The sequence below is a fragment of the Perca fluviatilis genome, chromosome 22 (genome assembly GCF_010015445.1).
Source record: "Perca fluviatilis chromosome 22, GENO_Pfluv_1.0, whole genome shotgun sequence".
NCBI lineage: Eukaryota > Metazoa > Chordata > Actinopteri > Perciformes > Percidae > Perca > Perca fluviatilis.
The window spans coordinates 21,484,747-21,507,355 of record NC_053133.1 but is presented as its reverse complement, the minus strand read 5'-3'; the positions used below and the strand labels follow the sequence as shown (position 1 = coordinate 21,507,355).

Genomic DNA, 22,609 nt, shown 5'->3' with positions numbered 1-22,609 from the left:
AGGTTCTTTATTCTAAAAGTGAAATCAGTGTTCATTCTTGTTCCTGACATTTATTATTATGTGGCCAAACAACCAGCTCCTTTTCCTGCCGTATTTCCCAAAACATTTATGGCCTTGAAGCTGGTTCAGCACAAGAAGACCATTTATGTGTCCCATAATAGAGGGACAACAACAACTATAAACAGATTTGATATTAGGAAGTCACATTTCCTCCAAACTTTATATATAGTATTTAGACACACTGAGAACATTGTATGGCACAATAAAATGGAAAATTGTTGTATTCAACTATAAAGCCAGGATTATATTCACTGTAGTCTTGCATTGCAGGACCTTCTTCCACAGCGCGGCGGAGGAGGGTCTGGCTAGTCCACACAGCATTCCCAGGATGGGAGAAAAACGTGCTCTGGTTTATTGCCATTTCTTTAAACCAATCACAATCGTCTTGGGTGGCACTAGACACCAGACGCAATGACAGTGCCTCTGCAAAATAGCCTCTGGAAGGAACTTGTTTTGGTGGAACATGTGTACGTTCAAAAGTTGTTTTAGTTGTGCAACAGAAAACTCAGATTGGACAGATACCCTGCAGAGATCTGAGGAGCAGTTAATCATAGTCCTCATAAATCCACCGGAGTTTTACCCCTATTAAAATTACAACACAAAGAAAGTGGAAGGTAACGGACATCCGGCCGAAATGAGGGACATCCGGTGGATTTTCTGGCGGCACCGGAGCAATCCCAGAAATGAAACGTCATCGATATAGCCTATATTTACTGTGTGTGCCATTTCTGTCCAGGATGAGTACCTGAATGAGGAGGTGGATGCTCGGATGATTGAGTACGAGGACAACCGGCCCCTCCTGGACCTGTTCTTGCAGAAACCCATGGGGATGCTCTCGCTCCTGGATGAGGAGAGTCGGTTCCCCCAGGCCACCGACCAGACCCTCGTAGGTCAGTGGTCTTCAGCTTACAATCAGAGGTCTTGCTCAGTAGCACCCTCTATCATATGTTCTCTCCATGTCTTTTAATGTTCAGTATTTACCAACCTCACAGATACAAATGAGAACAAGGGTCTTGTGGAGCAAGGGGAGACTACAGGCTAATTTTGTGCCCTCGCATTTTATATCCAAAATCAACAGATCTGAAACTTGTGTTTCACTACCTTAAAGGGCTCAACAAAGTCGAATCCCCCTTATATTTATTTTTTTATAGTGATCAAAAACAGAAGTTAATCTTCAGAACGGTGGCTCAGTAGTTAGCACTTCTGCCTCACAGCAAGAAGGTTCTGGGTTCAAATCCTGGTTGTTCCAGCCCTTTCTGTGTGGAGTTTGCATGTTCTCCCTGTGTTTGCATGGGTTTCTTCCGGGTGCTCCTCCCACCATAAAGACATGCATGCTAGGTAACTAGGACTACAGTTGAAAATTAGCTGACTGGCTAACACTGGTACATTTACGGAAATGTTGATTAATGTGCATTGTCCTAATCAAAATAAATAAATCATATAGCTCCACAGAGTAAAGTGCCAGAGAGAACAGCATGTGTTTGATATTCAAACGTGTATATAATCAATTAATGTTGATGATGACGTTAAAAAATATACTTATGAGCTTCCGAGACTATATTTGTGGTGGTTGTGGCGATAATTAACCAATGTATCATTGGACATTTTAGAGAAATTCGAAGATAACCTGAAGACCAAAAGCTTCTGGAGACCAAAGAGAGTAGACCTTGGCTTTGGTATTCACCACTACGCTGGAAAGGTAATTGATATTTGATTCTAATAATGTGTGCGTGTGCAGACGTTTTATTTGAAACTGAGGCTACCTAATGTGCGTTGGCCTCCACTTAAGTATTCTCCCTCTCTATGGAACTCTAAGGTGATTTACAATGCTGCCGGCTTCTTGGCCAAGAACAGGGACCTGCTACCGGCCGACATCGTCCTGCTGCTGAGGTCGTCAGAAAACGAGCTTGTTCGCAAGCTTGTCACCCATCCCTTAACCAAAACAGGTAAAGAGGAAAGACATTTCCTAGCCTGGCTCCGCCCTCGTACGTACTTCCACTCAATTTTCCTTTTCCTTCAGTACTCCGTCTGGGTTTGTGGTATATTCTTGGGTTTTCTCCAGCCAAATATTTGGCGGTTCAATCAGCGAAGAGACAATGACAATGACAATGACGTCGAAGATGTGCACTAGAAAGATGCGAGCGAAGCCATACGGTCCGTTGTGGCAACGCTGCCGAATATCCAAAAGTTAAAGCCGGAGCAAGAACAATATGCTGAGTTGTGTTGGTGGCCATGATGTTGTGGCCCTCCTCCACACGGGGTTCAAGTTTGATTTTCCAGTTCGCTCCGTTAGTGGTGAAGGAGTTGACTAAGGCTAACGATTGCTAATGCTAAATATAAGCCGACAGTTGTTGTCGGTCTCCCCTCTTGTTGCACATGCGCATGATATACGTCACAAGACTCACAACCAAACGTTAGCGATCGGTTCTGGCAGATCCAGAGAGGCTCTGGGCAGATCCAATAGTTTTAAACTTCAGCAGAGTACCCGCCTTCAAGGAACTTAACACTTGTCAATGGAGAGTGACCCTCTGTACAAAATGAAATGTACGAGAGTCTGGTAGGACCAGGCTAGACATTTCCTTCTCAAAATAAGAGGGAGGTTTGTTTTACTACAACCTTTTTAATTAAACCCTTTAAAAGCAGCACTAAATACATACTTAAAGTAAAACAACAGGCTATTGTTACCTATTTTAGCAAGGCTTTTCTCTCTTGTTTGCCAGACTTGTGTTGTAATAAGCTGGCTTTGGCAGAGAGAGTATCCTTTGTTAGCAGAGTAGGCTGCCAGCTCCGTCCAAAATTAAATCACAAAGCCAATACTCACATAATCACTCTCTGAGTATTCTTAAAGCTGTCGTGTCGAGCGTTTAATTTCCAATTTAACAGTAACTTGCATAGGACAGATCTAGATCAAGATGAGATTGTGGTGCTTATTATTGTGAGACGATAAATATGATCCATGAGTGTTTTTTATTTATTTATTTTATTTCATTTTTTTATTAATTTCCATTGTGATATGTTTTGGTTTAATGTATTTATGTTTGTCATTAATAAGGGATACATGTACAGATGTCAGTTGAGCTGTTGACTAGAATTTAACAATGTTGTATAAAAACGCAATATAATACTAATTACAACAAAACAGTAACTCACATAAAAGGAAAGACTACTGGACTGTCTGCTCCATTTAGTTTTTTTAAGTTTAAAATAATCAACAGTTTTATTTTTTACGGTGTTCAGTATGACAGGACGGTTTTCTGCTAAAAAATAAACTCATTAATTTATCCCAACCGGTAAATATGCCCCTGTTACTGTGGAGGATTCCTACATATACGACTAACTCTCCCCTGCTGAGTAAGGGCAGTTTGTATTAACCGACTCTCATCCTCTCTGTGTTTATTTCCCAGGCAACCTTGCCCACACCAAGGGTAAAGGCAAAAACACAATGCGCAGCCCGCGGACGCCGACACGCACCATCACCTTCGCCAAGGTGCTTACAGCACCGTCTGCACTATCACTGTTTTTTATCTTCTACATCAAGAACTTCCCCTGAAAAGTTGCTCAATCTATTGTTTTCCCTTCTTACTCTCACTACCCGAGCCAAAAAACGCTCTTGAATTACAATTCAGCCTCTCTTGTCTCTACCATGTTTGTTTTTTTTACCTGCAACTGTTATTATAGCTGCTTCTATTTTAACTGTTTCTATCTCCTTTCCCCCCCCCGTCTGTCTCTGCATTTCTGCCATAAAAGATGGGAGTGCTAACCTTATACAGTTCTTTTTCTTTCAGTGAGGTAATCAACATATGTCCATATAGTGTGTTTTATTTTAGTAATGCAGACACCATTAATAACTCTAGATATCCTAAAGTCTACAAATAGATCCATAATTCAGTGGTTTGTATTTCAGTTAGACTCCTCCTGTGCTGATGTTACATAATTTTTTTTTTTTTACAGCTTGTGCAAAGAAAGCTATTTTCACTATACACATACAGTCTGCATGCTTCTCATTGTGCTCATGCATGTGTGCAACCTGTAGAATGCTAAATGCATATGCTGTGGTAAAACCCGTTGGGTCGTCTTTCATATCCATTGCTGCAGATTGTCTGTTTATAGCACCATGCCTCATGCTGATAACTAAATGGAGTAAAATTAAATGCATAGTAAATCAAAGTCTTAAAAAAAATGCTCAAGGAAGTAAAAATCTTGCATTCAAAGTGTTCAATAATCAGCCCGAGTCAGTTGCCAATGGACAAATAAAAACTTGCTTTAGTGCAGTGCCTGCCAATTGGGAGGCTTAAGGCAATTTGCTCACCAAAAAGCAATTGACAGTAGCTACATTTAAATGAACTGTTTGATGAGTTCTTGAATCTATTTCCATTCATCTGCATATGTTAGACAAAAAGCTCATCAAAGGCTTCGCTCTTAAGAGGCACAATGAGCATTCAAAACAGTATAAGGCTGATGGCTTGCTATAAACAGGTTTTCAACAGGGTAATAGTGCTGAGAATTAGACGTAGAGCCGGTTAAAATGTTCCAAAATACGAACAGGTTAATACATTTGTATGTGTAATTGTTATATTCATATTGATGTAGCATTCTTTGTTGTCTTTACGAGGGAACTACCGTACGTTTTTGCAGTTAATTGGAGCAGTTTAAAAGCATATCGTTTTTGTTTGGTTTTGATTTGTCTGATTTTGAACTAAGAATAACACTTTTTGAAGTAATCGCTGAAGGCAACTTGTATTTATGCAGACAGTTCACTTTATCTGGCACTTGTTTTTTAAACTTTGTTGCGTCTCTTTTGCAGCCATCTCGGAAATTAAAGCTCCCTCCTGAAAACAAATGCTTGCTTCCTGTGCCCCTTGATGACACAGTACAAATGCAAACGGTGATCGGTGACTTTTCAAAGTAAAATTAAAGAAGCTTGGATAAAAACGTAGTATACATAAAAAGTTTTAATATGACCTACATTAAAATTTTAAAGATGTGAATCAACTACATGTGTGCTTCAGTTGACACAGTTGCTAATACTTTACATTCACTTTAGGTCAGTGTCCTCATTTCATCCTCTTCTGCTCAACTACCCACTCGGCTTCCGTACTAAAATGTTCCCTTGCTCTCATGAAGTTGTATGTAAAGCCCTTAGTCTGTGGAGACACATAGAGTATGCCATGAATTATTGTGATTTTTGACCAGCCTTATGTTTGTTTGTACAGCCAGGTGAACCTGCAGACACGCCTTACCACCCGAGAGAAACCACCAACATGAGAACACAGACAGTGGCCTCTTACTTCAGAGTGAGCTTTCTATCTCATTTACTGTTTGAAATGGTTCAAATGTCCGTTTTTTGGTTTTTTTGTGTTGTAGACCAATTTCTCCGTTTGTTTTTACCACTATTGTTACATAAACCCTTAATCAAGCTGCCAAATAGGTTTCATTCTCCTTGTACTCTTTCTAGTACTCTCTGATGGACCTGCTGTCCAAGATGGTGGCAGGGCAGCCTCACTTTGTTCGCTGTATCAAACCAAACAACGATCGCCAGGCCAGTAAGTTTGACCGGGAGAAGGTCCTGGTTCAGCTGCGATACACTGGAGTTCTGGAGACCGCCAAGATCAGACGGCAGGGCTACTCTCACCGCATCCTGTTTGCTAACTTCATGAAGAGGTCAGCAGGCTTCACTCCACAGCAGTAGTAGAGTATTTCAGGAATTTTGTCTCAAATATAATTCAGTGTATGATGTAGTAGTGTCCAGCTAATTGCACTGACTGTTACAGGTATTACATCTTGGCTTTCCATGCTCACGAGGAGCCGGCTGTGACTCAAGAAACATGTGGTGCAGTACTGGAGAAGGCCAAGCTGGAGAACTGGGCAATGGGGAAGACTAAGGTAAATAACTGAGTAGGGATGGGGAAAAAAAACGATTTACGTATGTACCGTGAATTTTTTTTTTCTGCCAATTTTCTTTTTAAATCCTTTCTTTTCCCTGGAATTGATTTTATTTTTTATTAAATTTACAAACAGTTAGAGCCTATCTGGCTCGATTAAGTTTCCTTATAGCACTTTATCTGGTTTTGTTTTTATAGTTTTATAAAAATATTTTATTTTTAAATATATTGGTTTAATGTACACGTCTATTAGACTTGGTGAATTTAAGGGCAGTCTCAATTATTTTCTAATTATTATTCTTAAGTTTTTATTATCTTTGCACTTCTGTGAAATGTATTTAATTTGTGCTGTGGGGCATCTTGTTTATTTTCTTTATAAGCAAGGGCATCTAGGCTAAATGTAGCCATTAACATAAATGTAATGTTGAACATGTTATGAACTTCTGTAAAAATGAAATAAATGTCAGACTGTCTGACTGACATGTGATGTGCATTCTTCTTAGAAAACAATCCGTTTTTAGAAATATCTCATGATATATTGTCTCTAGAAGTGTTTTATTCAACTTTTCTTTTTGTTAAAGAAGGAAAAGTAAATCACAATACTAAATACTATCGAATCGCAATATTTCTAGAATCGCAATACATGACAAATCGCAATACAAATCGAATCGGCACCCAAGTATCGTGAAAGAATTGAATCCGGACAAAAGCATATCGCCCCAGCCCTAGAACTGAGTGTATTGTTTGCAGAGAGCATAAAAAACCCGCCAACAGAAAGCTATTTAGTTTAGCCTGGTATCAAGTTAGTCATGGAATAAACATTAGTTAGTGATCTGCTGTTTTTTACATTTTAACCGGGGAAAGCAACGACTAGCACCGGCTAAAAATGAGACGCTGCTTCCTGAATGTTTTGGACAATGAGCTTTGCTAATAAGTGAGTCATTCACTCCGGTGCACGCAAATAATTTTTCACATTTTCACAGTCTGTAGTACGGTCTACGGGGGAGTAACATAGTCTATTAACAGTACCAAAAAAATCTCCTCTGGTATTGTATGCTGAATAACAGTCCTGCGATAGTGAATGGGAGCATAATACAAGACCTGGTTCAAGCCCCAAAAATCTCAATTGAAGCGTCACTGAGCAAGACTTTGAGGCCAAGTTTTACCAAAGTATAGTGCAGGAAAGTCTTTCACTAAAAATGAAGAGACCGAAGCCCATGCCATTCATTTACTGTGTTTCCAATGGCTTCCCAATAGCACTGACAACAAAATAAAGCCCACGTGAGCTTGTTTTGTTCACACAGTCTGATTATAATGACCACATATAATAGCCATGGAGGCAAGGACATCCAAATTAAGACTGCACCTAATTCATTAACACTCCACAACCAATTTCTTGTAGAACATGTTAAATAGTTTGCATGAGAAAGGATATTATGCGCTACACTGCACTCTGTTGCAAACACCTCAGTGGACCAAGGCTACTAGCTCTTTTTAAGCGCTTTCTTTCTTGCACAACATCTTGATTCACAATGATTTCTTAAAATTAAGATACAAACTTGTAGCTTCTACCTGGGAGGCACAGCACGTATGTCCACATCACATCTCAATTTTCTTGGACAATTATGTACTTACTTGGTGCAATAATTTATCAGCTACATGTGCAAAATGTGTTATTTATTCACTGCCGCTACTTATTATTCACACTGTAGTTATTAATGTGAGTACTGTATTTATTTTGACACTGTACTTTATGTTGTCATTGCACTACAATAGAATGTGTACAATCCATTTGAAACAACCTTTTTAACCAAATCTTATTTGTAACCTAATCCCACTTTACTTCTACTTAACTGTTTTTATTTATTTCTTACTGTAGCTATGTTACTTTATACACTTATTGACTTGCTCTTTTTTTACTCTTATTTTACCTTTTAAATTGACGTGTGAGCAACTGCAACTAAATAATTTCCCTGAGGGGATCAATAAAGTATTCTGATTCTGATTAAGCCGCAGTTGCTCAGAAAAAAAAAATGCAAATTTGCTGTCCCAATGCATTTTTATGAGTTAAATAGATTTGATATGGTAAAGTCTTTTATGTGTCCCTACTCTCAGGTGTTCCTCAAATACTACCACGTTGAACATCTGAACCTGATGGTGCAGCAGGCCACACAGCGGATCATTCTGCTCCAGGCTTACGTGCGAGGCTGGCTGGGAGCCAAACGATACCGGCTGGTATTAAAAGAGAGAGAACAGAGTGCTCTGGTGCTGCAATCAGGTTAATAAAGTGTATACTCTGTTATCTACTAGAACATGGAACAAGCTAGCAAGCAGTCATTCTGACGTTTTCAATGCTTTGATTTTTTGATCCACACTCTCCAGCTTACAGAGGTCATAAAGTTCGGAAGAGAGTGGCCGATGACAAAAGCAAAGCAAAGATTGAGGCCTTGATCGGCCAGTTTCAGGCTGGTAAGAACAATCTGAGATGGAATCAGTTATCCAATACAATCTAAGCTTGGTGTGTGTGTGTGTGTGTGTGTGTGTGTGTGTGTGTGTGTGTGTGTGTGTGTGTGTGTGTGTGTGTGTGTGTGTGTGTGTGTGTGTGTGTGTGTGTGTGTGTGTGTGTGTGTGTGTGTGTGTGTGTTACGTTGGTTTACGTTCCTCTTGTCGCCTTCTTCAGTTTGCAAGGGCCATCTGGCAAGAAAGAAATACAAGGAGTTGGTAGAGGAGAAGAACAAGGCTGCAACCAAGATTCAGGCTCGCTACAGAGGGCACAAGGAAAGGAAAAGCTTCAAAAGAAAACGGTATGAGAGAGAGGAAATTTACACAACATAGCACTGAGGGGAAAAAACATGGTCAATTTGTTTTTGACAAAGATCTATCCATGTTTGTTTGTAGGGAAGCCAAAGAAAAAGAGCAAGCACAGAAGGCCCTTAAAGAAAAAGAGGAAGAGACTCCTGAACCAGAGGAGATCACCAATGAAGAAAGTTCCTCCGCTCCCGCAGTCGAAGCGAATAACGAGGAAGATGAAACTAAGGCTGCCATTGTTCTCCAGAGCAACTTCAGGGGCTACAAAGAGAGAAAAAAGTTTAAGGAGAGAAAAAAAACGATGTCCGGAGCCGAATTAGAGTTTCCACCGAATGCAGTGGTGGAACAAGAAGGTGGACAAGAGCCGACCGGCAACGAAGAGGAAAGGGTAAAGACGGCTGATAAAACGGAGAATGACGACGACGAAGAAAGCACGTATGAAGCAGAGGAGAATGATGACAGTGATCACACACAGGTGCCAGAAGATGAGGAACACACAGAAGTGGCAGATGAAGCCATGATTGAGGATGTACTGGCAGCAGAAGCTGGAAAAGAAGGGCGGGAGGAGGACAAGAAGGAGGAGAACGGTCAAGAGAAGGCTGCAGGGGAAGAGGCTGTTAACATAGAAGAAGAAACAAAGGCTGCCACTGTCATCCAGAGTAATTTCAGAGGTCACAAAGAGAGGAAGAGGTTGCAGGACGAAGGCAAGATCCCAGCTAAGAAACAGAAAGCGAAAGGTCCTTCTGGTGAAGAGGCAGTGCCCACAGTAAGCAGCCCTACGGGTGAGGAAGAGGTGCCCGCAGGTCAAACGCCAGCAGAAGAAGTCGGCAACGTGGCGACAGAAAAAAAAGAAGAATCACCGAAAGCTCAAGATGCAGCAGATGCTTCTTCAAGTGACGTCCAGTCAGAGGGCCAAGACCAGGCCAAAGCAGCTGTGGTGCTTCAGAGCAACTTTCGTGGCCACAAGGAGCGCAAACGACTCGAAGAGGAAGGAAAGATCCCGAAGAAGAAAAAGAAGGAAAAAGAAATTACACCCGAACCTCCAAAAGAAGAAGAAGAAGAAGAACAGGTAACGCAGACAGAAGAATCAGGGCCAGAATCCCAGCCGGATGCTTCTGCGGAGGGACTGGACGAGGAAAGAGCTGCTACTGTCCTTCAGAGCAACTTCAGAGGCCACCGGGACCGGAAGAAACTGAAAGCAGAGAGGGAAACGCAAAAGAAAACAAAGGAAGAAGCTGCAAATGATGCAGAAGAGGAAACTAAAGATGGGGACGAGGCCCTGGATGTTACCGATGTGATGATAGAACGTAAAGAGGAGACAGATGCTGAAAAAGAGAGACTGGAGGAGGAGCAGGCTGCAGTGAAGATCCAGAGCAACTTCAGAGGGTACAAGGACAGGAAGAACCTGAAGGCCAACAAGCAAACAGCGCAGACAGAAGCTGCGCAACTAGAGCGCTTCTCCAAAGAGGTAACAACTTTAAAGGTGCTCTAAGCGATGTTGGGTGACGTTACTTCTTGTTGACGTTCAAAGTATTGTCAAACAAGCTCGCCCCTCCCTCCTCCTAATCCCGTCCCCTCCCCCTCCCTTCCGCGCACTAACACATCCATGGCACTAACCCCCCACCCCCAAATCCTTCTTGTCAGCTATTGGCTGGAACAGTCTTTGTTATGTTTGGTGGTGCAGGTTGGCGCAGTTTGTTTTTGTTGCCGTTTGTGGAGCCTGAGCTGTCTACAGAGACCGTTTTTTTACAGTGTGTTCAGGGGACAGGCAGCTAGCCTAGTGAGGAGATGTTTGCTGTATGTGACAAAAAATGTTGTAGACAAAAAAAGTGTCACATCATTTAGAGCACCTTTTTAAAGACTTTTTATTTTGTACCCAATTACCTCTCCAACTCATCCCCCATTCATATATTCTTTTTTCAAATCTCTTCAACAGATCACAAACACTTCTCAGGACTTCTTGGCCCTGCAGCACAAGTTGAATGAGATCATCCAGGCCCATCAATCAAATCCTGAGGACAATGGCATGTTTGTGAGAGGAAAAGCAATCAATGGCTTCGCTCCTCAGAATCACCAATCAAGTAAGATAATTGAGATTGGCTCTGTGAAAAACAGATTATAAAGCAATAAATATAATTCATAATGTCGGCACGCATTGACCTGAGGTTAATGTGCAGTCTTGGTTCTGTTTTTTTAAATCCTTAACCATCAGATAATTGGGGAAGACAGGCTGCCTGTCTAAAGAGGACATGTATTTATTCTTTTGGTCTATCCATCCTTCATTAGTCTTTTTTGTTTTTGCTTCACTGAGGTTATCCATCAACCATTCACCAAGAAAAAGGATTATATTCAAGCCTTCATTGTAAATATAGACGATTTTGAGGCAAGAATTGCTGCTTGTTCAGTATTTATTATTTCAAATTTAAAGGTGTGTGTGGGCAGCTTTTTCCAACCATTTCTTTAATGTAAAAAAAGACGCAGAGATTCTTCTAACAGACAGAAGAAGGTGATGTTAATGAAGTACGGCGTTCTCTTTTCTCTCTTGTGACGCTCGATTAGATCAGGAAACCTGGGAAAGTCAAGTGCAAACACAGGAAGCGCTTCTCTACCCAACGTGTCATCAAAATAAAATTTGATTTGCACAGGTGATAGGTGTAATTGCTTTCAGGGTGGTGAGTTGGGGTGGGGGTGGGGACAGCAAATTGAAAGTTCACCGGTTAAGCAAAACAGAGCTGGCAGCTAAAGTCCTCGTGGGTTCAGGTCTCTTGAGAGAATAATGTAATAATTATGTAATAATGCCAATAATTGTCCATCCTTAGCTGGCATCATTCATTTGATCTTTGTTGGCTTTTTGAGTTTAATTGCAGAATATAAGTCAAGTCAATGTATTTATAGAGCACATTTAAAACCAACCTTGGCTGAACAAAGTGCTGTACAAAGTTATATTATGTTATAAAAACAAAGGAAGACAATAAAAATATAGACACAATGAACATCACACAAACACACTTCTATACAAATGTCCCTAAACTAGCTGTGTTTTCAGAAATCTCGTTTGGTCGTTCCCTATATAGTTCACTATTTAATAAACCCTACATAGGGAATGATGAGTGAGTGAATGAGGGAGCGGTTTCGAACACAGCTATAGTCTCACTTTAACGCTAACCAAGTGTTTTAGTTGTCTAACTTTAACTATACCTTAACCATAGTTGTTGTCCTAAGCATGAGCTTTCCCTAAGCTTTAAAGATACTGCAGTTGCTATGCCTAGATAGTTGGCATGGAACACAATTCATTGTCCAAGAATTTAGAATTGTTCAATATCCGTTTTAGGCAGCTAGCTGTTTTCCCTTGTTTCCAGTGTTTATAATAATAATAATAATAAAAATAATAATAACTTTTATTTATATAGCACCTTTCATGAAACCCAAGGATACTTTACAGAATTACTGTGGCTAAGCTAAAGGAGGTTGTAGGCTGTGGTAAACAGGTGGTGTTTCAGGAGTGTTTTTTTAAATGTCCAGGAATGTAGCATTTTGGATATCTGCAGGGAGGGTGTTCCAGAGGGATGGGGCTGCAACACTAAAGGCTCTGTCTCCGAAGGTACAGAGTCTGGTGTGGGGAATGGAGAGCAGGCCAGCGTCTGAGGACCGCAGGTTTCGGGGTGGGGTGTATGGATGGAGGAGGCCGGAGAGGTACTGTGGGGCCAGGGCATGGAGGGATTTGTCGGTGAGAAGGAGGATTTTGTATGTGATGCGGGACTTAATTGGGAGCCAGTGAAGGTGGATGAGGGTTGGGGTGATGTGCTGGACAGGCTCCAGTATGTCCAAAACTTGGTGTGGGTGAGGACCCTGGCAGCAGAGTTTTGGACATACTGGAGCCTGTCTACGGTTTTGCTGGGGACCCCAGACAGGACTCCATTGCAGTAATCCAAATGGGAGGTTATGCAAACCCTTAGCTAAGCTAAGCTAACTGGCTGCTGGCTCTAGCTTCAAAAGGTCCAACTATTTCTTTAAGTGAAATTTACACACATTACTCCACAGAGAGTTTCCTGTACAGTACAGTGTTCCTTTAATCTGACCATGTTTGCCCTTTACAGGCTTTTCTTTAGCAGAGCCTGAGGTAAAGCAGAATAAATTATCTGTGTTATTTCCAAGGGGCTACTGCAACTCACTGTTAAATTATGTTTTCCAGCCCCAGTGGGTTGTTTCTACATCTACAGTCCGAAGCTGTCCTCATACATTTCATCGACACAATAAACCAAATCAGAATCATTTGTGACGCATACAATAAAAGCAGAGGGATGCCAGTCACATTATTCTTGACGGGAAAGGTCGTCAAATGTTAATCACGTTTTGTGAGCAAGCGTTTCCAACAATTATGGTAGGAATTAATAAGAAGGGGTGTGAAATTGGCTTTTAGTTGTTTGAGCAATACAGAATGACCTTTAGATGAAGTTGTTCAATTACATTAAAAACTTTCCACCTCCTTTACCTGAGAGCTTCTGCACATGATAGATTGTTGTGTGTTTTCCTCTTTCGCATGAACAGTGATTAATAATAAGCAACAAGCAAAGGTCATTGTAATATGTTAATAATGGCAATTACATTCCCAAAGAGGAATATTGTAACCGTTTCAGTCATGACAGATTTGATAGATTACAACACATCCGCTACAGTATGGAAGATGTTATGCATGAAAAGCGGCCCAGCTGGTCTCTTCATATTCAATACAATGCAGAGAATCGAACTTGGATCCTCTCAAAGTACAGGACAATTTGTTTGTGTCGCAGGTTGTTTCACATAATATCTGTTGGAAAATTGAAAGCAGCCAAAGGCTTTAGGGTTAAACTGCAGTGTGTTTGGAAGGCAGTTCAATAAGCACAACAGAGTCGGAGGTCAGCATGGTGCCAGATCACATTCAATAGTCTCGCTCCAATCAACCATGTATGTAATGATCCCACCGGCTCTGGAGCTGTTTGATCATGATGTTCAGCCACAAAAGTGACTGCAGTTACCAAAGATGGTTATGGCTAATCTGACTGTTTTTTTGTATCTTTTTCCCCAACCTTCTCTAAATCCCATTTAAAAAAATAAATAAATAAAAAACACATCATGTTGTAAAGGTCACAGGATTCTGCAGACATTATCACCACTTATTTTGAGGTAGAATAGACATAGGTTGGACTGACTAAACAAAGCACTAAACATAATTTAGCAGAGTGGTGGGGGAAAACCAAGAAAGAGGCGGTTTTATTCTGTGCTGTTTTTTTTTTTGACCATGTAAATTTTTTAGGAGAGGGCCTTGGGAGTTTAAGGCGGTGTCCATGTAACCCATGGAGTCCAGCCAGGGACCTTTGTTTCATGTTGTTCCCCATCTCTCTTTCCTGTCTTTTCTCTACTGTTTACTTACATATTAAAGATTTAAAATGCCCAAAATTACATTTAAAAAGAGACAAAAAACCCTCTAATTATTAAAATAAAATAAATAACTCCAAATGTATCTTGTATGGAAAGACCAATTTTTGTTTTCTGTATTTTTCTTATACTTGTGGATAAATGAAAACATAAATGTAGATAAGTTACCCGACTTTTCTGGTGCAGCTCCAGTTAAAGGTGTAAGACTTATAAAAAAACTTTGTCATATTTGCTGAAACTGCCCCTATGTTCGAGTAGAACTACATGAAGCAGGTAATTTAAAAAAAACCTGGCTCCTCTGGCACCACCTACAGCCTGTAGTGCGATTTGCAAAAATCCACCGCTCCCTGTTCAGATGCACCAATCAGGGTCAGGGGTCGGGGTGTCAATTTTCCTTTGTTTCCATTCATTTGCTCACTTCTGATAAGAATCAATACCCTGGGTAATTTAGTTTAGTTTTGAATGCTCAGTACAATCAACATAATACCACCATCTGATGTTTTTAACAATCTGACGTCTTTGTTATTTTCAGCTGACAAGAGGCAGCCGAGGACCCCCCGCAGGACCCAGCAGCCAAAGACCCTCAACACACTAGAGGACTCCACCTATTACAACTTGATTCATGTGAGTCACAAAGAGATGGAGAACGATTTCAGATACCGTACTACTTCAAAGATTTGCTGTCAGCTGCTATGTGACACTGTAACTACTTCCCCAGCTATCAGCTTTCACAATGCACTATTGATTGGCAATTTATTTCTTTGTGTAGTACTCTTAACTAGATATGTTCCCAGGGCAAAAAAATATCAGCCTATTACAAAGTTGTCAGCAAAATGTTCCAGAGTTTCTTTAGTACTTTTGACGGATAACAATTTTCTTCAGCAGTTTTTTTCTGTTGTTGCTTTTTATTCAGTGCCCTGTGTAATTATTTGTAATGTTTCATGATTTCAGCGAACAATAGCTCAGCGCAAAATAGCTCTTTTTGCAACACTTCAGGTTTGTTTACAAGGCTGTCAGTTCTGTTTAGTCAACCTAGTTATATACTGTATAATGCATCTAATCAATAATTGAATCTATTATTAATGAAGACTAGACATTCAACATTTGATAAAGAGTAAGAAACTTTAGAAATAACAAAAAATGCATTGTAGTTTCAAAACATGATTGACCACTTGATTACTCCCTTACTCATTAGATCACATGTATTAGAGCGAAATTCACTGAAAATCTTTAAGGTAATATTAAATATTTTAGAAATGCTTTTATTAATTGAAAATTAATAACTATAACAAAACATATTCTAAAACAGTGGTTCCCAAACAGGGGGTCACAACCCTACAAGGGGTCTCATGAAACACAGAGGGAGGCCATGATGACACGATAAATAGGACACGCCAAAAAAAAACTTTTGATCTAGAAAAAGCTCAAATTGTGTCACCTAAAATCCAAAAACAAGACTGAGAATCTACAGCCATGCTAGCATCTCTGTGGCGTTGTACTGAGTCACAGCAGTGCTTTGAACTAAATGCTAACTCTAGCATGCTAACATGTTCACAGTAGGGCTGTGAAAATAACGCGTTAATTTCGATTAATTAATCTGAGAAAAAATAACGCGTTAAAAAAAATAACGCAGATTAATCCATTCCATATTGACGTTTGACCCGGAGCCGTTCTAGCTACTATTCGACTGTAAAATGAAGGAGGGAGACGAGAATGTGCTGCCTGGATCATTGATTGGAACATTTAGCTACTTGTTACTTCTTCCTGCCAACCCTGGCTACCGAAATCTGGTGCCACTGATATGTCTGTTCTGAAACGGACGATACAGGCAACACAAACACCGCTGCACGTGACGCTAGTTAACACTATACTCGACAACAGCTAACGTTAGCCTACCGCTAGCTAATGGTTGGATTAAACACTGTTAAAATGCTGACAGCTAACGCTAAACGGTGTAAAGTTAGACTGTTTTACTGTAGAGGATTCAACACCGGTATGTAACAATCTGCTAGCCTGACAAGCCAGCTGCCACTAGGGTGCGTCTAGATTTCTAGGCTAACTATCTGCAGCTGCCGTCGGAAAAACAACACAGACGGTGCGTTCAATGAAACTGGTAAACTACAGCCTCGTGGTGCATTTGAAGTTATTGTAAATGTCCTTTTCCCATCTGGTGGTTGTTTTTGTCGTTCAACAGCAATTTACTAGTGAAATAAGTTATTGTTATTGTTATAGATTATTATCAAATCATTTCATTTTGACCATATGGCCTTTGCAATAAACAAGCCCTTCTTTAATGTCACCGACTGTTGTTTAGTACCCTTCTTTTTTCTTTTCTTTTTTTACTTTCTTAAAAAGTATTGGTTCAGGCACCGTTAATTATGTATGCGATTAATTTCGATTAATTAATCACAGAGTATGTAATTAATTTGATTAAATTTTTTAATCGATTCACAGCCCTAGTTCACAGTGACAATGCTAATATGTTGGTGATGTAAAATGTTTACCATGTTGACCACCTTCCTTTAGCATGTTAGCATGCTAATATTTGTTAATCAGCACTAAACACAAGGTACAGCTGAGCCTGATGGGAATTTCATTAGTTTTGCAGGTATTTATTCATAAACCAAAGTATTAGACAAATAAAGCAGCAAGCACCAAATTAGTCATATTCATCCTGAGGGAGATATTGATGTCTCAAACTAAATTTCACATCTATTTATCAAATAGTTTTTGAGATATTCTAGTCAGAACCACAAATGTCAACCTCAATGGGAGCTTAAGGAAAAATCTGGGGATCACCAAAGTCAATAGGTCCCTCTGGGGACCATGAATGTCTTTGCAAAATTTCATGACAAACCTTTCAATAGTTGTTGAGATATTTCAGTTTGCTGCTAGCATGGCTACAATTAATCTTTCTAACTGGTCACAACTTGTAAACAAATGCAAGCTGTAATGGGCCAAACCACCTTTTGCTTTGTATTCAGAGGTTACAAGCCAAAAGGTTGGGAACCACTGTTTTAAAACCACTTTCTTTTGCTTTACCTGAACACAGAGATTAGGAGTGTTTGATTGACATGTAGTTATCTGTCCTGTTTCTCTCCACCCAGCGGTCTGTCCAGGATGATAAACGCAAGCCCAGGAAAGAGGAGTAAGTGCCATCTTCTTATTTCAACTTCATTTGAACAGAGTATGTTTTTTAAAGGGTATTGCCTGCCTTGCTTGGCACACCGTGTCAGGATTAATGATTGTAGCCGTGCACCAACATACGGACGGTGTCTGGGTCCAGACTTAATGATCTGCAGAATTACACATCCTCTGTGAAATTAATTAGCCTCATCCTTCACCTTGATATTAAATGTTAGGCATCATAAATATTTGGTGTGGTGGTATGTAAGATGTTTGATATACATTGCTAAAAAAAAGACTAGAGAGCTTGTGTGGATGTGTGCGTTCATGCATATGTATGCGTCGTATGGGCCACAAGGTGAGCGTACCGCCCAGACTGAGGGGGTGAAGATAGACTGATAGGGCAGAACAAGAAGGGGCCAGGGTACTTCATCACAGCAGTCTGAAGAGACACAGACACACAGTGAAACACAGCGCTAAACATCAAGGGTAATAATTTGTTAGCAGATAAATAAAGCCAGCGATGGACAGGAGCAGTTTACATGCATCATTAAGGATGAGAAGGTCAGCAGGAAAGATAGCATCTTTGGCTAAAGCTGACAGCAGAGGAGGATTGGAGATGGGAGTGAGTGGGTGGTAAGAGGAGTGAAAACTGAAGTGTAGACAGAGCTGATGAAAGTAAATGGGAGTAAATAAAATACAAAAGAAGAAATAGGGAGGAAAAGTTAATTGGGAACAGTGATAGCTAACCACAGGTATCTATATTTTATTGCCAATATTTAAGCAATGATGTATTCCATGTCTGTTTTGTACCCTATCTAAAGATGTGTCGTAATAGTGATTCAACCTATTGCCAGCTCATAAGATGCCATTCCTGAGGCAAGTCCCTCTGCACCTGGGAAAGCAATGGCTTATGTTTCCAACAGTAGTTTGATAAGCATAAACAGAGGAAAAAAAACAGTAGTTAGCATGAGCAGTAACCAGGGCTGAACTGATTCCCTGGTGGCTGAACCAGGTGTAACTACAGATTGAAAAACTACAACAATTCCATCAACTGAAATCCAGAAACAAGACTAAGGGACTACAGCAGCTCTGTGATGCTGTGCTCAGCCACTAATGCTAAATTTGCATGCTAACATGCTCACAATGGCAATGCTAATATTGTGATATTTGGATGTGGATGTCATTTGTTTTGGAAGTATTTGATCATAAACCAAAGTATTAGACACATTTTTAAAAAATGTGACCTGATGGTGGCTCCAGAAGAAAAGTTTTTTTTCATTGAAAATACAATTTATCCAGGAGGGGAACATGAGTATCTGAACCAAATTTCATGGCAATGCATACAATAGTTGTTGAGATATTTTACTCAAAACCACTAATGTCAACCTCATGTTGGCGCTAAAAGTAAAGTCAGGGGATCACTAATCTCTAAACAGTAGGACTGCAGAATCTGCAGGCAATGGGGAAAGATTTTGGTAACGGAAGCGTTCTGGTATCCATTTGTAGTTTGAGTAATATTGACCAATCACATTTGTGCTGGCTTTGGTTGCTTGTGGATAAACAGTCAGAGTGGAGAGCAAAAGAGGCGGAACGCATTGGCTGAAATGCAGTTTCGTAACCCATCGGCTATCGCCTGGCGACGATTAAGCTTTTTATTTATTTATTCATAACTGTATTCGTATGCAGATATGTTTTTATAGTGAGTCTCTCAAGTCCAACTCCATTCTCGCGTCTAACAATGACCAACGTAGGGAAGAGGAAGTCTTGGCCCGGATATCCGGAAACCCGGAAATATTGGCCTTTTCCCTAAAAGGCTAAATTATCGTCAGACCGCTAGCCCATGGGTTCTGAGATTAGGGGATCCCTAAAGTCATTAGGGTACATACTCTAAGAAATATGAATGTGAAAAATGTTGTGCAAATCCATCCAGTAGATGTTAAGATATTTAAGTAAGGGACCTCTGATAAGGGAAGGATGTAACCAGAAACATATTACCACTTCAAACAAGTGTACCATACCATCACAGAAGGTCTTGTTATTGTTAACTGAGCTATAAAAACATCCCCTTTTGTTCATCACAGTGCGAGTATTTGCTAACTTTACCCTACAAGCTTCACTGGGAGATAACTTGGTAAATTGTTTTTGGTATTGATCCAGATCTGTGTGTAAAAAGCTGTTTACAAAACATAATTCAGCCAGAGAACAGGAAGGTAATTCCAATCAAGGGGAAATTTTCAGGTCAGTGGTCGATTCTGCTTCATGACAGCATCCCTGGAGCTAAGGGGAGGTGGCTGTGTGGTGCTCCTGGACAATTTACCGATAATTATCCTCCTTTTCTCATTTCCTCTATAATCTGTCACTATGCTCAGTTAGTTGCCAGGCAAAAGAAGTGTCTTAAAATCAAATCCCACCAAAACATTGACTTGAATACATGACACAGACTGTATATTTTTGCCTTTGTCTTCTTAATGCAAGAATTATTTTCAAAATGACTACCAAAACACAAGTTAAATCAGCTAGGAAGACCAGTTATTGCCTTTATGTTTTATAGATTTTTTTTTCCCCTTCACTTTCATGCAGAACAGAAATAAGCATAAACAAAGACAGAGTGCATGAGGTGCATATTTTAGTTTCTTTGGTAGAGGACTCACCTGGGAGCGATCAAGTCTTGGTTGCTATCCTGTGCCCATAGGATTCTACAGTATACAGAATTAAGCCTCTGTGTTTTGTCCTGTGAGAAGTTGGCAAAGGCTGAAATGCATCAGTTGTTTTTTTTGGCTCTTCTTTATCTCCAAAACTCCAATTCTATTCTTCTCATATTTTTTTGTGTTTGTCAATCCTCAACTTTTTAAAATAAATGCCAAATAAAATCTTTTGGGGCAGTTCTGAACCACATATAGTTGGTACCTACATTTTATTGTTAGTCTGGAATTTATTAGTATTGACGATATATAACCCAGGTAAACGTTAACAAAAGGAAGGAAGGAGCTATATATAGCTATATTTTAAGAGATACCACCGTCACTTCAGACTGGTATTTAGTATTGGTCACCAGACTATATATAAACAATCACCAAATGTAATGAGGCCGAATGTCTGATTGACACCAAAGGCTGTCCTCCTAACATCCATGTATCCCCTCTGTTTGGGCTCCAGTCCAGGGAAGCTGCTGGATGTGGATGACCACTACTACCGGGAACTGTCCACCAGCAGGTCTGAACCCTGCATCTCCACAGAGGACACATCACCCAGCAGCATGCCTGAGAGAAGACAGTCTACAGAGTGGAGAGGGTCCATGGACAGGAAGCAGTCTACAGAGAGGAGAGGGTCCATGGACAGGAAGCAGTCTACAGAGAGGAGAGGGTCCATGGACAGGAAGCAGTCTACAGAGAGGAGAGGGTCCATGGACAGGAAGCAGTCTACAGAGAGGAGAGGGTCCATGGACAGGAAGCAGTCTACAGAGAGGAGAGGGTCCATGGACAGGAAGCAGACTACAGAGAGGAGAGGGTCCATGGACAGGAAGCAGACTACAGAGCTGACACCAGCAGCTGCCAGTAGACCGCCCAGAGAGAGGGCCGTCACTGAACCAGAGCCTCCCAAACCTGTGAGGGACAACAGGTATGTTCTTGTCCCCTATGTGCTTGATTAAAAAAAAAAAAATCTCTCCGACCAATCAGTCTGCAGTGTTTTAACTCCACCTTTTAGTATTGGCTCAGCTCGCTTGAAACCTTGACTGAGTTGGTACCAAAAAAGGACCAAGTACTATCCTTACTTTTTGCTAATTCAAATGCGAAAACTACTACTCTACTATGTATGTATTTGTGAGGTTCCTGCACCCATATGAGTCTTTCTTTGTTTTTTCCAAAAATGCCAAACCTGCATTTTGCATTCTAGTTGGTCAAAGAGACAAATCCACGTACAAATTTCATCTGTTTTCCAGTCCTACCTGGCCACTGCCTCAGACAGCCCACGCACATGATAAATGGCCGCTGAAGATGATAAACAAACTGAAATCTTTACCCTAAACATACATCATCTTCTTTCTCATTCTGTTTTTGGTTTAAATCTTTCAAACCATCTATTGTTGCTTTTCCTTCTTTTTTCTTCTACTTTGCGCTCTATCTTTGTGTTCACTGCTCTCTCCTGTGTTGCATTGACAGGCGCTCAGTTCCCAGAATGCCCTCCACAGAGAGTCGGACTGAGGACAATCCGTATGACTTCAGACATATTCTGAGGAAGACCTCCCAGAGACGAAGGCTCATCAAACACTACAAATGACTGAACCTTTTTAGCCATTTGGAAAATAATCTGTGTCAATGTATTATCATATATCATGCTATGTGATATACGAGGATTTTAATTCATTACAGCTTCTTGAAAAACCTTGAGGCAAATGAAAAGCACTGACTGCATTGATTATAATTATTATCACCATTATCACCACCAGTCTAATGAATCTAAATGCAGCATAGACAGTATAAGGGTAAATGTAAATAATAAAATGCTATACCTTTAAAACTGTAAATGAAGGTTTTATTTGTGTAACTTGTAAATTAGACATTGCTACATTTGCTCATGTTGCTGTATCAGTTTCCCTTCTGGTTGGTCAAATATTGTGTTTGAGGTTGTCCATATCCATTTAAACATCAAATAGAATTGTAAAAAATCACGTAAATACAAAAGCCATCATTACTTTGCATTTTAATCCATTTTGAAAGATGTATCTTTCGGGGGGGGGGAGCTGCTTCGGTGTTGTCACATTGTAAGAAATGTACAATTGTCCTCTGCTGTTATCTCTGTTTTGTTCATTTAAATGTAAAATATATCAAATTCCTTGTGATGTTCAATTTATCTTACATTTAGCATAGTTGCCCCCATGCAACTGGAGTTCATTTGGAAGTGATGCTATGCTGTACTTCCTCCTTTATTCATAACCAAGCTGCTTTATTGTCTTTTGTACCCCATTTCTTCACCCAAAGATGACTTCATTCATGCAGTTATTTTGTGGTTAAAAAAAAAAGGCCCCATAATATCAGATATCTTCTTGTAGACTTTTCCATATTGGCTTTAGCATTTCTTTGAGATTCAACCTCTGACCTTTTATGTCACATTATAAATTAAATAAACCCCACACTACATGCTGACTGCACACACTGGCACAAAAGAGACTACATACAGTCACATAAATCCATACAAAACACAGACAGCAAGAAAGGATCAACTGGGATAGACTCCCAGCTCCACAAAACCCCATGGATGAGAAGGTATAGAATATGCTCGGATGGGTGATCCTATAGAAAGAAGAAACAATATTG

The 22,609-nt window shown here is 40.2% G+C and overlaps 1 protein-coding gene across 12 annotated transcripts in view; it reads left to right on the top strand.

Moving 5' to 3' along the window:
* myo3a (myosin IIIA) overlaps positions 1 to 22,134 on the top strand; it is a 60,229-nt gene extending 38,095 nt beyond the window's left edge. For 6 of the 12 annotated variants that reach the window (XM_039789428.1, XM_039789425.1, XM_039789423.1 and 3 more), the window contains 18 exons: positions 797 to 950; positions 1,671 to 1,759; positions 1,877 to 2,006; positions 3,465 to 3,547; positions 3,808 to 3,849; positions 5,274 to 5,354; positions 5,516 to 5,721; positions 5,832 to 5,943; positions 8,058 to 8,220; positions 8,325 to 8,411; positions 8,623 to 8,746; positions 8,841 to 10,218; positions 10,687 to 10,831; positions 14,698 to 14,789; positions 15,117 to 15,161; positions 17,273 to 17,313; positions 20,451 to 20,912; positions 21,455 to 22,134. In XM_039789428.1, coding sequence (XP_039645362.1) covers positions 797 to 950; positions 1,671 to 1,759; positions 1,877 to 2,006; positions 3,465 to 3,547; positions 3,808 to 3,849; positions 5,274 to 5,354; positions 5,516 to 5,721; positions 5,832 to 5,943; positions 8,058 to 8,220; positions 8,325 to 8,411; positions 8,623 to 8,746; positions 8,841 to 10,218; positions 10,687 to 10,831; positions 14,698 to 14,789; positions 15,117 to 15,161; positions 17,273 to 17,313; positions 20,451 to 20,912; positions 21,455 to 21,572 — 3,552 coding nt within the window. In that variant the 3' untranslated portion in view covers positions 21,573 to 22,134. The remainder of the gene's footprint in view (positions 1 to 796; positions 951 to 1,670; positions 1,760 to 1,876; positions 2,007 to 3,464; positions 3,548 to 3,807; positions 3,850 to 5,273; positions 5,355 to 5,515; positions 5,722 to 5,831; positions 5,944 to 8,057; positions 8,221 to 8,324; positions 8,412 to 8,622; positions 8,747 to 8,840; positions 10,219 to 10,686; positions 10,832 to 14,697; positions 14,790 to 15,116; positions 15,162 to 17,272; positions 17,314 to 20,450; positions 20,913 to 21,454) is intronic. The other 6 variants (XM_039789435.1, XM_039789433.1, XM_039789427.1 and 3 more) reach the window with 4 other exon arrangements.
* The last annotated feature ends 475 nt before the right edge of the window (positions 22,135 to 22,609 follow it).